This window comes from Myxine glutinosa, chromosome 2, assembly GCF_964187855.1.
Source record: "Myxine glutinosa chromosome 2, kmMyxGlut1.1, whole genome shotgun sequence".
NCBI lineage: Eukaryota > Metazoa > Chordata > Myxini > Myxiniformes > Myxinidae > Myxine > Myxine glutinosa.
In genome coordinates this window covers 128,897,739-128,914,017 of record NC_136262.1, presented here as the reverse complement: position 1 = coordinate 128,914,017, position 16,279 = coordinate 128,897,739, and the positions used below count along the sequence as shown (strand labels likewise).

Below are 16,279 nucleotides of genomic sequence, written 5' to 3'. Positions count from 1 at the left end.
TGCATTCCGAAGCAACCCTAATCCAAGCAGTTCGCCCTCACAGACTTCCGATGACTCACACTTGTGTCAGACTCCTCGGTCTGCGTTTCAAGATAAGACAATTTGGAAGGGAAGATGCGATATAAGAGTCCAGAAGGTTGTGAGATGTCATATTATGTGGGTACAGTCAGCAAAAAAATCCTTTTCAAATATTTATTTTTCATGTCACAGCCATGACCATCATCAATTTGAATAACTAGCAACGGTACCCGCCCTATGGGCGAGGCTTCAATTGGGAGGCCCAAATGAAAAGGCAAAATATCAGAAATTGAAGGCTTTTTTATTTTAAACGATTCATATAAACATCCGTTGAATCATATCACACGCAAATCATCAAAATCTAAACAGTACATGGCACCCATTTTGAAAAAGGATTAAATTCTGCAAAACGGAAGCGGCCGCGACACGTCGTCTTTCTCAATCGCACGTTTATGTGTGAAGAGTGCGTGCCGAATCTGTAACACGGAAGCGGCCGCTACACGTCTTTCTCAATCGCACGTTTATGTGTGAAGAGTGCATGCCGAATCTGTAACACGGAAGCGGCCGCTACACCTGTTTCTCAGTCGCTTTGCACACGCTGCCATGTTACTTCGGAGCCGCACGTTTATTATCGGAAGAGTTCGTCAGGAGTCGATCTATTCTCTCCTGGTACGTAGAATTTCAACAAAAGCTACATCACTGTTCATGTCGTTAAATATTATTCCATCGTGTTTGGAAAAACTGGAAAATTTGAAAACTTGGAAAATTGGGGAAAAAAATTGGAAAAACGATATAGCCTATTTTACTCCAAGGGGTCCCTGGAATACCCACCCAAAATATCGTTGCGATCGGTTCAGCCGTTTTTGCGGTACCTTTGAATGGACGGATGGACATTTGGTGAATTATAGTAAGATTACCAGTCCAAAGGCCTGTTATAGTCGCATAATAAACATGCTGATCCTTTAATGTGTTCTGGTTAATAAAGATAAGGAAATAGAGACTGGACCTAATCTTTTACAAGTAACCCTCAATGAAATGTTAATAAAGACCATGTTACGGATTCGTCACTTCCGCTGTTGTGGTTTTCCTCCACTTGAAAGATTCCTGATTCTATGTACTATTATTGTCTTCCAAAGGTTTATTGTTTATGAACAGTTATTAAAAGTTAAAAAGGTTAACTTAAAATGATACAGGAACCCGAACCGGAAGACAATGAGGAAGAGGAGGAGGCGGTGAGAAAAGTCGGAGAAGAAGCTGGTTGCTTTGCGTTCTGGATCGACCGTTGTCGAGCAAGAGACACGAGTGAACTTTGGGGTTTCCTGGAAAGGGATTCCGCGATAGAGTTGTTATCGCTGTGACTGATCAAACCTGCGTGTCAGGTTGGCGTTGGATTCGGAGGAACCATCGTCGTGTGATTACGTCTCAGGTACGAGCTGTCCGCCATTTTGACTCATGCGCTTCGCGCGTCGAGCAAACTTTCCTTGCTTCCTCAACCGTTTCCCCCACGTTCAGACGTATCTGTGGTGTGTGTGTGCACCGAGGCTTCTGACGATTACATTGCGGCTCGCCGACCGTGAACAGTGAAAGTTCGTACCTGGAGGGGGCCTTTGGATTTCCCAGTCGCCGAGAGTGCGCCTTTGTGCCACTTTAACCACGTGACCCTTTTCTCCGCTTTGGGTCGCGTGCGCCTTGGTGCCGTTTTGGGCGACGTGTCTGTGCCTGCCCTCTGAACGAGATTGTGGTTTAGAGTCGACATCGTTCCGTTGATCACTGGAGGGGACCAACTGAGCTCGAAGACGGGAATATAGAGACATTGGGGAAGGTTCTTTCCACTCACTTGGAACACTGAGTTACCTTATGCATGCTAGCTGATGGAATAGAGAGTGCACTCTTAATTGTCATTTGTGGTAATGTTATTCCTGTGTGATTTATAATATATTGTTATGGATATGAGAATTGTGTTTAATTGTTGTAAAATATCACCCTCCTTCCTCCATTTGTTGTGTATAAAGGTCAAAGGTCGTTCCCATAGTTATTCCATATACAATCACGTAGCCAATCATATATCCTTCTATACAGTTATCTCCTTATTCTATGTAGGTTAAGGCTTTGTTCCCACTAGTTAACACTGCATTGCACCGAATTCAAATGAAGTAGATTCCCTTCCAATTCCCCTTTTGTCAGCTATTGCCAACTGCATTCGCCGCTGCTGCTTTGGGGTTGCGGTTTTCGCCGCAAGACTCCATTAGCCACGAGGTAAACTCGGAGAAGAAGGGCGTCATCATCGTCATCAGGTGTGGAGAAAAAGAGCCCGTGCCCGCCAACCGGCACTGCAGTGAGCGGCCCGGTAGGCGTGTCCTGGAGGCCGGCGGCTTGATCGCCCCAGGCGATATAAAAGCGCGCGTGAAGCCTTTTCGCGGGAGATGCGTCAGAGAGAGAAGTGCGTAAGAAGTCCACCGGTGGTTGTTGTTGAAAGTTCAGTGGAGGAAGAGCAGTCCACCGAGAGTGGAGTTGAGCCCAGTGGAGGAGAAGCAGCAGAGTGGAAGTGCGTAAGAGTTCAGTTGAGGAGGAGAGAGTGAGCTCTGGAGGGGAAAGCGAATAAGAATCGGCACGCCCTGCTCGCGATACCAACCAGCACCCTGAAGACCAACCAGGGCGGGCACGCGAACCTCGACGTGCCGCGGTCTTCGGATCTCCCTGTCGCCCGTTCTGTAAACCAGAGTGCGAGGAGTCGGAGCTGTCACCTCCAGCCCTGCCGTTTGCACGGACCTGAACCTTCTCATCCCTCCACCCATTCCTGCCATTCCATCCTTTTGTGTACGTGAGTTTGTTCCGTGTGTCTTGTCCTGGGGTATAAGTGAAGCCTGTTTAGAATAAGTTAATATTGCACTGTGTCTTCTTCTTTCTGCCTTTATTTTCTTATCTTTCCTCCTCCTTGGTTTCTTTTGGGTGTACATAATAGGTAGAAATAAATCATATTTGTATCTCCTACCTTGCTGTCTTCCTCTTCTTCACATCCGTCGTCTTTGTCTTTTCCCCATTGACAACCTGTGGCACGATTTGGCTAACGTTCAAGGATCGGGTCTAGTCCTTGTTAATAGTTCATGCCGCGGTTGCTAAAACCGCTCGGCAATTAACATCTGTCCGCGGTACGAACGGGGCTGTGCACCTGCCTTTTCGGAGGTAGCTGGGCAGCGTCAGGGACCATGTCGGTCAGTCACAAACGAGGGGATTAATCCCCCTCGATAAGGGGAACAGAGGCCGACGTTGGGTTCCGTAACAATATTATTGGTTTGTTCGTAATCATTGGTGTTGTTTCCTTATTGATTTCGACACGGAAATATATATTTTTCTGCCGTGATTCCTCCTGGGGTTCGGAGGTATACCGAGACCAGGAGGTCGGGGAGGAACACGTAACAACCATCTCATCTCAAATTGTAGTCATGGGTCTCAGGATTCAGGAAAACCACAATGCAGTTTTGAAAGAAAAATATTTCAGCATCTTCATCACATTTGTCTTTAAGCTGTCCAGCCCGAGTTCGAATGTCGACACAGTTATAAACTGTCAGCACGATGTTTCATATGCAGAATGATTCATCAGTGTTTGTGCCGTTCCTCGGATGGACGTTAAATTGGGCGTCATGTCTGCCAGCATTCGTTGGTGGACGCCAGACTTCCCATGGTATCCTTCGTGAAGAGTAGGTGATCTATCACCGGCACCATGAGCAAATTAAAACTTCCTGCCTTAACAAGCACTTATTGCATCAGCGGCACAACCACATCCTCAGCCAGGTGCTGCATACAATTGAAGAAGCAAGCATCTTCATATCCAAGTATGGTCTCGTCAGATCTCACGATATCTTGCGGGGGAGGTCACAGGGGAGGTCTCTCATCTTCAGATCTCGCGAGATCTTGCGGGGGATGTCACGATTTTTAAGCAATTGTTCACAATTGTATTTTTGTTGAAACTGTATTTATCTTACGTGTGTGTACCTAAAGTGCGTACCTTGGAAGATTATCGGTGTTAATCTTTCATACCTGTATATAACTGCATATAATAGTCGAGTATTTTGTGCCGCGGGATTTGCGGCCTTGTTCTTGAAGATTCCGACCTTGAGGCTTGTTTTCTCCCAGTGGTCGATTGTGGTCCTTCTACTCTCGTCCTCTCAGTCTTTTCCCAGTCTTTTCACCCCATACTTCCTTGTTTAAATTCTTAACGAAGAAAAAAAAAACAAAAAAAAAACATTTCCTTCTTTTCATTCGTTCGTTCGTTCTGCGACCATGTGTTTCACCCCCATTTCACCCCCATTTTCACGCAATCCCCCAGATCTGTTTTGCCCTGTTCCTTTTGCTGACACCTTTTGCCCTGCTCACGAGACTAGTGGTTGTCCCTCGAGGCCCTCTCCCCGTTGGTATTTTTGTGAATATAAGATTTTTCATCACGGTTCTGTTTAAATGTGTTTAAACTTTCCCCTGCAGTGTTTTATTCAGTGGTATATTACAACAGGCTGTTTTTCTTCCTATTTAAAAGGCTTTTTTCAATTTCCTCTCCAACTCATTTCACTTCAAAAAACAATTCAATCTCTTATAATTCTAAATCACTACATGCTCTAAAATCTAAATTCATTCCATGCTTCCGCCATCATTCTTAAACGGATCTCTAACTTGAAAATCACAATTAACCCAATTTGTCATCAATGTTCGTCTTTCATTAATCATCCACTTTCTAAACTCCCCTCTTGCCCCTCCCCTCCAAATCCCCCCTTGCCCCTCCCGTCCTAAACTCCCCCCTTGCCCCTCCCCTCCTAAACTCCCCCCTTGCCCCTCCCCTCCAAAACTCCCCCCTAACTCCTCCCCTTCAAAACTCCCCCCTAACTCCTCCCTTTAAAAACTCGCCCCCCCCCACCCCTCCCCTTCAAATCTCCCCCCCTACCATCCCCTCTCCAATTCTCCCCCCTCCCACCTCCTTCTCAAAGCTGCCTCCTCCCCACTTCATCTCCATTCTATCTCATACCTCCACCTCCCCCAACCTTCTACTTTCCTCTGCCCCCCCTCAAAGAACCCCTCACTGTGCCTCATCCCATCACCATCAAACCCTTTGTCCTCCTCATCCTTCCCTTTCTTGTAACTCTTCTGCATTCTCTGACACACTATCAACTGCTCTTCCTACCTCCCCCTCTCATCCTTCATCTGACCCTACCCCTCCCCCTCTCCTGCACCCGATGCTCCCCCTCTCTCCTCATTAACGATATTGACCTCAAACATCCGTGGCCTTCGCTCAAACCTGATTGATCTCTCCATTCAGGTTGCTTCTGACAATCCAGACTTGATCTGCGAAACAGAAACTTTCCTCCTTCAAGATGTCTCCGATTCCTTAATATCTCTTCCTGGTTACTCCCTCCTCCGGTATGATAGACCTGAGCCTCGTCCTGGTGGTGGGGTTGCTATCTTTATCAAAAAAATCTCTTCCTCACTGTCCTTGCACTGTCCTCTCTCAACCCCACCCCCAGGAATACCTCTGGCTACGGCTTCCTCTCCGCTCCCACCTTTTGTTCATATGTGTTCTGTACCGTCCTCCAAACAGTGATGACTCCATTTACATGTCGCTGTCTGACAACATGACCAACTTCTATCAACTCATCCCAACTCTCTCTTCCTCATATGTGGTGACTTCAACTGTCATCATGCCAGCTGGCTGGGTGTGGGTTCCTCTCTCACCAGCCATGGCACCTCAGCAAAGGACTTCTGTGACTCACTGGGATTGACACAATCTGTCAATTTCCCGACCCGGATCTCAGTCAATGGAGTATCTTCTCTTCTGGACTTGGTTATGACAAACTTCCCTGCAAATGTCTGCTACTCTTCTTCTGCTCCAATCGGTTCTTCTGATCATGTGCTTGTTAAAGTGGACATCTCTCTGGCCATTCTCAGAGAGCCTCCTCAGCGCCGACGAGTCTGGCATTCCACTCAGGCTGACTGACACGGTCTGCAAGCAGCCATCAATTATCTGGACTGGTCTCCCATCTCAACTGCCTCTGACATCAATTCTTCCTGGGAATTCTTCCAAAGCAAACTGCTCTCTCTCATGCACAGATTTATCCCATCTCGTCTTCAGTTGTCTTACCCTTCCTCCCGTCCATGGTACACTGAATCTTGTGGTGAGGCAGTTGCGCTGAAACAACTTGCCATTGCCTCTTGGAAGGCAAATCCAACTGAAGGAAATCGCAGTTCCTTCCACCAAGCTTGGAACAAGTGTGTGTATACCCTCAGGAATGCCATTAAGCATTTTCTCTCCACACTCTAGAATGAACTCTCAAACCTGTCTCCTTCCTCCAAATCCTGGTGGCATCTGGTCAAATCTGTTTCTGGTGTTTGTTTCCCTTCCATCCACCCCCCCCCCCCCCCCCTCACCTCAAATGGCTACACAGTTGACACCGCACGTGACAAAGCCGGATGCCTCAACTCTGTGTTTGCCTCAAAATCTTGTGTCCCAAACCCATCTCTCTCTGCTCCCACCTTACCCAATCGATCCCAACTGCTCCTGGACTCTGTGTCCTTCTCTCCTGACAAGGTGGAGAAGTTTTTGTCAAACCTCGAATCTGATTCTGCAATTGGACCAGACGGCATCAGCCCACGGGTCCTGCTCTCTCTGTTCTCACCCTCTCTCTGTTCTTTTCACCCTCTCTTTTGCTCATGGTCATCTGCCAGCATCTTGGAAATCAGTAAACATTACCACTTTACACAAAAAGGTGCAAAAACAGATCCTTGCAACTACAGACCAATGAGCCTGCTCCCAATTACCAGCAAAGTCATGGAATCCATCATTGCTTCGGATATCAAATCTTTCCTCTTCTCCAATGGCTTGATCTCCGATCATCAATTTGGATTCAGACCAGGTCATTGTACTCTGGACATGTTGCTTCTGCCGTCTCAACAATGGAAGGAGGTCCTCAATGCCAAACAGGAAATCAGAGCTGTCTCCCTTGACATATCACGTGCCTTTGATACGGTCTGGCACCCAGCTCTACTTACCAAACTCTCCTCCTGTGGTATCCATGGAAATCTCCACGCTTTGCTTGCGGACTTCCTCTCTGGTCGAAGTCAACGTGTGGCCCTGAATGGATTTCTCTCATCGCCCCTTCCTGTTCTGACTGGAGTTCCCCAAGGTAGTGTTCTGGGCCCTGTGCTTTTTCTGGTCTTCATCAATGATCTCTCTGACTCCCTGGAAAATCGTCTCCATCTCTTTGCTGATGACTCCACTCTCTGCCGCTCCATTCCTCATCCCTCAGATCGGCAGTCTGCAGCCTCCTCACTCACTGCAGACCTGGACAAAATCACAGACTGGTCAAACAAGTGGAACATGTCTTTCAATCCTGACAAATCTCACACTCTTACAATGTCTCTCTGAAAAGACCGACTGGAAAACCCTCCCATCTACTTTCTCAACAATCCTCTCCAAGAAGTTCTCTCGCTCAAGCTTTTGGGTCTCACTATCTGCCATGATCTTTCTTGGGATAACCACATTTCCAAGCTGGCCTCCAAAGCCAGTCGCCGACTGGGCATCCTCCGTCGTGCGAAGTCCTTCCTTGGCACACCTGAGCTCCTCACCACATACAAGGCTTTCATCCGCAGCTCAATGGAATACTGTTCCCCGCTCTGGACCGGTGCTCCTGCCTCACACCTAGCTCGACTTCACGCTGTTGAAACCAAAACTTTCAGAATCATTGGAATCTCCTGCGATGAAGCTAACTCCGAGGGCCTTTCACTCACCACAGGCAGGTTGATGGTCTTTCTGTCTTCTACCGACTCCTCTCCGGCCTTGCTCCCTCAGCTCTCTGTGCTCAGTCCCCCAAATATTCCTACAGGTCACAAAAGATCTGCCAGCAACCCTCTTATGGTTAAACTGCCAAAATCTAGGCTCTCTGCTCACCTTCACTCTTTTATTCCCCTTTTTCCCCGCCTCTGGAACAAACTCCCCCACTCCCTTCATTCCCACTCCTCCCTCCAGGTCTTTAAAACAGCTGTTCACCACCATCTCTTATCTTCCCCCATCCAAAACCTTGATCTTTTCTACCCCCGCTATTTCACCCCAGATACACTTTTTAGAAATTCCAACGTCTTTCCTGGAAGTCCTTGCAGTGTCCATATGTTTTATACCTCTCCCACCTCCCCCCAAGCCCTCTCCCTCCCACAGTTCTCTCGATGTCCCTGCTCTCAAATGTTGTGTTTGTGTCCTTCCCCCTCTCTCCCCATCTTGTGTTCCGCTCCCCTTATTTTGTGTTTTCTGTGTCGGTTGACTTTTTGTGTGATTAATGTTAGCTCTTTCACGAGGCTCGATCTTGTATACAAAAAAAAAAGAAAAAAAAAGGTAAAGTGGCACAACAATCACAAGCTGCTGGAGACGTCACAATAATTGCATTGTCTTGTGGATTCACACACATATCATTCACGAGTATTTCTGGAGCAGACAACATGGTTCACCATTTTGGGTTAAAACCTCTTGTCTTTATCATAACTTGGTAGATTGTGCAGTGCAAAGTTATCTTCTGTAAAGACAGCTTTCTTTCCAACAATCTGCTGTTTTTTTATTTAATTCGAGCCATCTTTCATTCCAGCATATTCGAGGAATCGCACTGGTATCCATACATCCTCATGACAAACGTCACATAATTTTGTCTGATTTGGTCATCCTGGCTTAAAGATACTGAAGACTTCTACAGCTCATAACTGATCAGTCCCTTTCATATAATGAACCAGAACAAAGTAGCTTTGCTGGTGGTTAGAAGCCGATCTTGGTAACGTGTAGATAACAATGTGTTACTCCAGTGAAGGATGCTTACCTTCACATTCTGTTACAAGTAGATTTTCCAGGCAGGAATGAGAGCACAATGATGCAAAACAAACAGATGTGTATGGAATGAGCATAGCCAGACACAACACTATTCTCTGGAGCAAATCATGCAGCAATTTTCTCAACTTCTTCACGGATCGATTTCGTTTCTGGACGGTTGTGTTCCTTACCATCCCCACCAAGGTTAATTAATGAAAAGTACATCATTACTCATCTTCCGTCAAGATACACGCGCACACCTCCATGACGTTTGCCCCCCTGCCTTCAATATTATATATTATTAGTAGCACTGTATCGGTGCTGTTGTGGACAAATTATGTTTTAACAAAATCAAAGATGGCCCCCAAAAGTAAACTTTCTCAGCAACCTTTTTTTTTTCCAAAATCATATTGCATATTGAACCGTATGGAATATGAATGAATGATCGTTTTAAGGCCATTTTCCCCGCTAGAGCGGGGGTTAGCCTTGCGGGCCCCATGACAATCATGGTTCCCTGTTTGAGGCAATGTTTTTATAGCCGGATGCCCTTCCTGACGCCAACACTTGGTCACGCTCTTACGATGCGCAGGGATACGGTGTACCTATTCTAAATCGAACCTATGGCATATTGAATCGCATATTGAACCGTATGGCCAATAGCTAATTTGGGGTAGGACACAACAACAACGTTTAACATACATTTTCCCATTTTGTGGGATGTGGGTGGGAAGTCGGTGGCGTCGTGATTGTTTGTGGCACTTGGGGCAAAGGTCAAAAATAGCGCCCCTGGCAGGCACTGACAGTCAGCAATTCCTATTGAGGGGCCGTATGAAAGAGCTCTAAGCTTCCCTAGCGGGCTCAGCAGCAGAGCCCTGGAACCTGTTCAAAATGACAATAGATTTAGTTATGAACTTCTGAGATGATTAGGCTTATTAACTACAAAGAATCCGGAAGAATTCCGATGTTTCGAAACACGTGCCACGTGAAGGTGTATAGTTCAGTTCAATAGGTTCTTCCATGGCATGGTATTCCTATTACAAATAAATAACAAAAACAATGATAACATTGTAACAAAGCATTTCTTAATACTAATAATATTAACAATAATAATAATATTCGTACCATTTGGCAATAATAAAACGAACGAACAATCCCCACCCTGGTCCAAGCAGACCTGGGCTTGGTGAAAGGTAAACTAGTGCTGTAGCAGTACAGCAGGCAGGTATGCTACAAGGCCGTTAACAAAAACTACATCAAACATGCATGCAGCAAGGTGTGGTATTTCTAGGGCCTAGAGAAAAGAGATGATGAGACAGAGCAGCAGAGGAAGGAAAGGAAGTTAAAGAACTCACTTGACACGTGATCCTGGCCTCGCTGATTGGGACATAACACCGAGAGATATCTAGATTTGATCGATGCAATTGCATAACAAACGTCCAACAGTTACACCCTTTGGGCCAATGGGCAAACTCTATGTTACAGAGTGCACATATTAAACCTCATTATACAAGATAAGAGATCTACGCAGCAACACCGTAACACTGATTTATTTACTGTGCGAGGTGATAGAAATAGGAATTAGGAAAAAAGTGAATCCGGATGGAAAGGAGTTTGTAAACATCAACCTGACACATTGACACGAAGCACGGAGTTTAAATTGTAAGGCCAAAAAATATATATTGCTGGTCTCTGGTCAGACCAAAATTCCAGAATTGATGCGGCGATGCAGTTTATTTTTTTGTTTTGATTTTTTGAAAAGCATGGATTGCACATATAAAGGTGTTGTTTTTTATGTCCTCATGCCTTGCGGTCTGCCTCCTCATCTGCCGTGGCACCATCCAGGGAGAAATGAAAGACAGCCAATGGGACAGGTAGGCCTTTTTGTAAATAATGAACACAAGCTTAAGTTATTTTAAAATGTATTTATTCTGAAAATCATTAAGTTCTTCAAGCATATGATCGACTACCATTTCGTTCTCGAGAGCGCCTCGCCGTACCGTCAAACATTCCAATGCATCGATCACGTCAACACTGCGCATGCGCAAGTGGTCTGAATGAGTTGTTAGTTTGCTGAAAAAACTGCGCATGCGCAAATGACTACACCCGCTGGAAAGCTGTTCATGCACGGGATGACACGATGCACGTGGTGACGTCATAACGTAAACGGATCACATTTCTTCATTTATCTCCCGAACCACCGGTCGGGATTTCGACGCCGTAAAGGTCTTCGTGTAGTGTGAATAAATGCACAAATTTTGTGGGCCTTGTGGTTGTAGAGATATCCTGGATGAACCGCGAGACGATGTTCATTTTCAAAAAAATGGATACGTATTTACGCAGGACGCGTATTTCAGAATCACGTGGTGACGTCACGGCGTAAACGGATCACATTTATTCATTTATCTGCCGAACCGCTGAATCTATTTGACGCTGTAAACTTCATCGTGTAGCCCGCAGCTCTCTAGGCCTTCTAGTTGCTTCACACGAACCCGACAAAGAACGTCTTCGTTTCAATAAATGACAATATCCAGCCGATTGGATTCATGAGGGCACGGCACACAAAACTACTCATATCTTTGGAACGGCTGGTTGGATTTGGACAAACTAAACGTAGTTTTGTAGGGGAGAACCGTGCCCCAACGTCGATACCAATGGCGATCCTCACAGACCCGTATTTCCCGAGATAGCGCGTCGGCCCGGCAACATGCATACATTATATGGCTCCTCACGCTCGAAATCGCGTTTTCGGTGAGAAGGTGACGTCACGGCTCACTTAATTGCAATAATTATCTCGTCCCGGCGCCGCCTCAAGTATACGTGAATACTTGAGGCGGCACGGCATTGTTTATGTTTAATGTGCTCTGTAATTTATGATGTGCTCTATATTTAAATATAGACGGCGCGCGCTGTTGTAGATACCGTTGGAAATAAATAAATAAATAAATAAAATTGTTGACACGCAGGGTCAAAATCGATGCGTGTGCTGACCAGAGACCGGAAATATATTTTTCTCAGGCTAAAACGTGATTCTGAAAGTTGCTTCTCGTGATCTCACGAATTCGTTGTATTATGATTTATATAAAATACAACCAAATGCAGCATGAAAATGCTTTTTTTGAGGGTGAAATTTGGCACCCCATTCACTTCGCGCCTGGTGTGGTCAAGTTTGGAAGGGGAGAAGAACAAGCCCATTCGATTTCGGTTCAGGTACGGAAACAGGTAAACAGGATACAAAACGTACAAACCTCTTGTGGATTGGAGTAGGATGTTCCAATAAAGCACTAGATCAAAACAGAATATTTCTGATGAAAACATGACGCATTTGCTGTGGAATTCTTTGAACCTCTGGTGCAAATGAATCACCTAAACATCTAGGGATGTATGTATTCAAGAAAATCCATCTAGCAGAATGTCCTTACTTCAAGCACCACCAGATACCTGTAGAAAATAGCCAGAATAGAAAATGAAATGCATTGTACCTGCAGAATCATTCTCCACGGGCACCGAATCAGCCATTCTGCCTTCGGGATCCTCGTTAAATGAAAACAATGATTGACGATCATCTTTATTCTCTCTGCTGGTTCTTTTTGCTCGAAGCTGGCATACCGAGTTCCTGTGGAGCAAAGAGGAAACTGTACATTACGATAAACCAGTGGAATAATCCAATACGGTGTATGCATTTCTGAAAAGTACCGTGTTCAGCGAAATCGCGTAGCGCGAAAACAATTTTACCAAAGGAAATAACAAAAGGTGAGCGTTGCATTTGAGAGGGAGCAGGGGAGAGAGAGACAGAGAGAGAGAGGGAGAGAGAGCGAAAGAGAGAGACAAAGAAATGGAGACAGAGAGATGGATGGAGAGAGGGAGAGAGAGAGAGGGAGAGGGAGAGAGAGAGGGAGAGAGAGAGAGAGAGGGAGAGAGAGAGAGAGAGATGAAGAGAGAGAGAGATGAAGATGGAGAGAGAGAGAAATAGAGAGAGAGAGAGAGAGAGAGAGAGAGAGAGAGAGATGGAGAGAGAGAAATAGAGAGAGAGGAAGAGAGAGAGAGAGAGAGAGAGAGAGAGGGAGAGAGAGAGAGAGGCACTCAGGAGAGGTGGAGTGCATATCCTCACAAAGCTGAACAGTTCACGTTTTGTATCCCAATAATAGGTCGGATCTGGATCCAAACCTGAACCAAAAATCGAATCGGCTTGTTCTTGTCACCTAAACAACTCATCCACCTTGGTTTTGTCATAACTGTTCCACAACTTTTTGAGATATAATGCTACATACCATCTTTGGCCTCATCTCTCAATGGTGAAGAATCACTTTAAAATTCTCATAATCTAGATCCAGATTCGGATCTTCACCAAAATCCAATCAATTCGTCCATGTCACACACCCAACCTCTACAGCAAGTTTCGTCCAAATCTGTCCACAACTTTTTGAAATATTGTCTCACAGACAAACAGACAGACAGACAAACGTGAAAACTTAACCTCTGTCCAACTTAGGTGGTGGAGATAACAAGGAGAGGATGGATATATTGTACTTTAATGGAATAATACATAAGGGGGTAACACTTTTGCAACTTTCTTGGATTTTCTTTTCAGAATTTGAACTGATTGTTCTTCATGTGGATTCAACAAGACCGAGAGTGCGTCCACATTTTTCATAATCACTCGACTGCTAATTTAACATCCAATGGAATAAATAGAAGCACTATTATCACTGGCTGGTCGCTTAGCAATCGTGATTTCAATGAAGGGCATCGATAAATCCCGATAAAAAGTAACGATGGTCGAGGACGTGTCACACAGCAAGATGGCGGAGCAAAGGACCAAGACGATTCGAGTTGTATCGTTCCACGCAGCGCAAGAAAGGTCGACGACCTACTCTCAGAAACAGTATTATAACGGATAGTTTCCGTGTTGTGCAAAAATTGTTCCCCAATAAATAAATAAAACGCGTTATAGCAAAATCGCATTAAGCAAGGACTTGTACTGTAGAATGGATAAGATTGACAGGGTTGGTGTGGAGAAAAACATTATTTACTCAAATGCTGGACCTGCTGAATTAACTTTCTGAAATCCATGACAAAGACCTCTGGGCTAACTTGCACTTGCTTAAGATACCACAGCTACATATTACTGGGGGTGCAACAAATTATATCAAAGTATCACAATAGTCTTTGTAATTATATGTAGTTATCGCAATAATGGTGTACATCTCAAAGACAGCATTTGGTTCCATTCAATTTGTGAAACGTTCATTTGTTTATGTGAAACACAGGTAATAAAAGCAAATTTTGGTGTTGACATCTCTGCGTTGCAATGTTACGATCCGATTGCAATTTTCATGTTCGGAGTGACGCGTGGAATAACGAAAGTCACGGCGTGCAGCGAGTATCACACCTTTTGGTATCACTTAGCAAAGAATGTGCAACTTCCTTATTTGAAGTGCTTGCAATCACCAGTGCAGAATTACTGGAAGATCACTCATTCTTGCACCATATTCTCCAAATATTGCACAACGAGAAAAGAAGGCGTCGGTTACGTCACCAGCCTCCTACTCCTAATGGCATTTAAAATACAAAAATTAGAACGAAGTCCATGGCACACCATCGCAAATCCCCATGCTTCCCACCTAAAGCAAAGTAAAAAGATGGCAAAAAGTCCGACCAGGAATGACAATATAAATTTTTGAGGAAAAAATAAATTCTTGTTTTGACCCCTGTGACCCTAATTCCTCACCGCTGGGGCATGAACTGGGGGTAAAAGCCAAAACATTGTTACATATTTCATGCGTCACCCAATGTTGATTGCATAGACAAAATTTCATTCAAAAAACGTTCGTTCCCATAATTGTATATTTTGGTATTTTAACTTTTGACCCCACCCCCAATGTTCCAGGGGCAGAGGCAAAGAGCTACTGCTCTTATACCCTTTTGCCATGTGGTGATCAACATTAACAAGTTTGGGGAGTTTCTTCACTTTTCTTTAGAAGGGGATAGCATGATGGATAGACAGACAGACAGACTGACTGACACATGATTACAATACCCTCCTGAAAGACTGACACATGATTCATGTGTCTTTCACTGAGGAGAGGCTTCCGTCTGGCCACTCTGCCATAAAGCCCAGATTGGTGGAGTGTTGCAGTGATAGTTGTCCTTCTGGAAGTTTCTCCCATCTCCACACAGGATCTCTGGAGCTCAGCCAGAGTGACCATCGGGTTCTTGGTCACCTCTCTTACCAAGGCCCTTCTCCCCCGATTGCTCAGTTTGGCCGGACGGCCAGCTCTAGGAAGAGTCCTGGTTGTTCCAAACTTCTTCCATTTAAGAATTATGGAGGCCACTGTGCTCTTGGGAACCTTCAATGCAGCAGAGAATGTTTTTGTAGGCTTCCCCAGATCTGTGCCTCGACACAATCCTGTCTGAGCTCTGCAGGCAGTTCCTTCGACCTCACGGCTTGGTTTTTGCTCTGATATGCATCGTCAGCTGTACGACCTTATATAGACAGCTGTGTGCCTTTCCAAATCATGTCCAATTAATTGAATTTACCACAGGTGGACTCCAATCAAGGTATAGAAACATCTCAAAGATGATCAACAGAAATGGGAGGCACCTGAGCTAAATTTCAAGTGTCATAGCAAAGGGTCTGAATACTTATGTCAATGTGATATTTCAGTTTTTTCTTTTTAATAAATTTGCAAAACTTTCTAAAATCCTGTTTTCTCTTTGTCATTATGGGGTATTGAGTGTAGATTGGTGAGGGGAAAAATGAACTAAAACGCTTTCAGCATAAGGCTGCAACATAACAAAATGTGAAAAAAGTGAAGGGGTCTGAATACTTTCTGAATGCACTGTACATACAGTACCACTACTTGAAAGTAGAGAGACAGTGATGAATACGAATTGAGAGCAAACGTGTAAAAGTAGTACAGACCGAATCTCCGTGCCAAGGTGTTTAAGCGAGTAATTTGAGATTGCAGTGCGAGTCATTGGAGCTGGAAGGCAGGCTGCATGCTCGCCGACAAGACCAAGCGGCTCTGGGAGCAGCGTAAGAAGGGATGAGGCTTCATGTTCTGGCGCAGGAAGTTGCTCTATCGATTCCTCTGGAAACACAAGTGGATAATTTGACTGAAATAAATTTCCAATGTTAATGACATCTATAATCACCAAAAGTAGATCGATTTGAATCACACACACCACACGTATACAATTTTGGTTTAAGACTATCAAAACTAGAGAGTTCATAAAACATCTTAACCCACGCAATCTTGAGAAACAAGAACAAGGACTGGGTCTACAAGCAGCAAATTTTGATTGGTCGAGATGATGCTAAATGTCAAAATAATAAGTACAGTACTGCTAAACAAAAGGGTTTTCAAAGTACGAAAAAGACAATTTGTGTTCTGCAGTGTCCAAGTATATAATTAAATTAAAATAAAATAA

General features: G+C 44.7%; 1 protein-coding gene across 2 annotated transcripts in view; it reads right to left on the bottom strand.

Moving 5' to 3' along the window:
* The window catches only part of TBC1D2B (TBC1 domain family member 2B), a 43,887-nt gene that overhangs the window by 19,769 nt on the left and 7,839 nt on the right, over positions 1–16,279 (bottom strand). For both annotated transcript variants that reach the window (XM_078771650.1, XM_078771649.1), the window contains exons 3-4: positions 15,771–15,939; positions 12,328–12,461 (exon numbers count right to left, since the gene is read on the bottom strand). In XM_078771650.1, the coding sequence (XP_078627776.1) occupies positions 12,328–12,461; positions 15,771–15,939 (303 nt within the window). The remainder of the gene's footprint in view (positions 1–12,327; positions 12,462–15,770; positions 15,940–16,279) is intronic.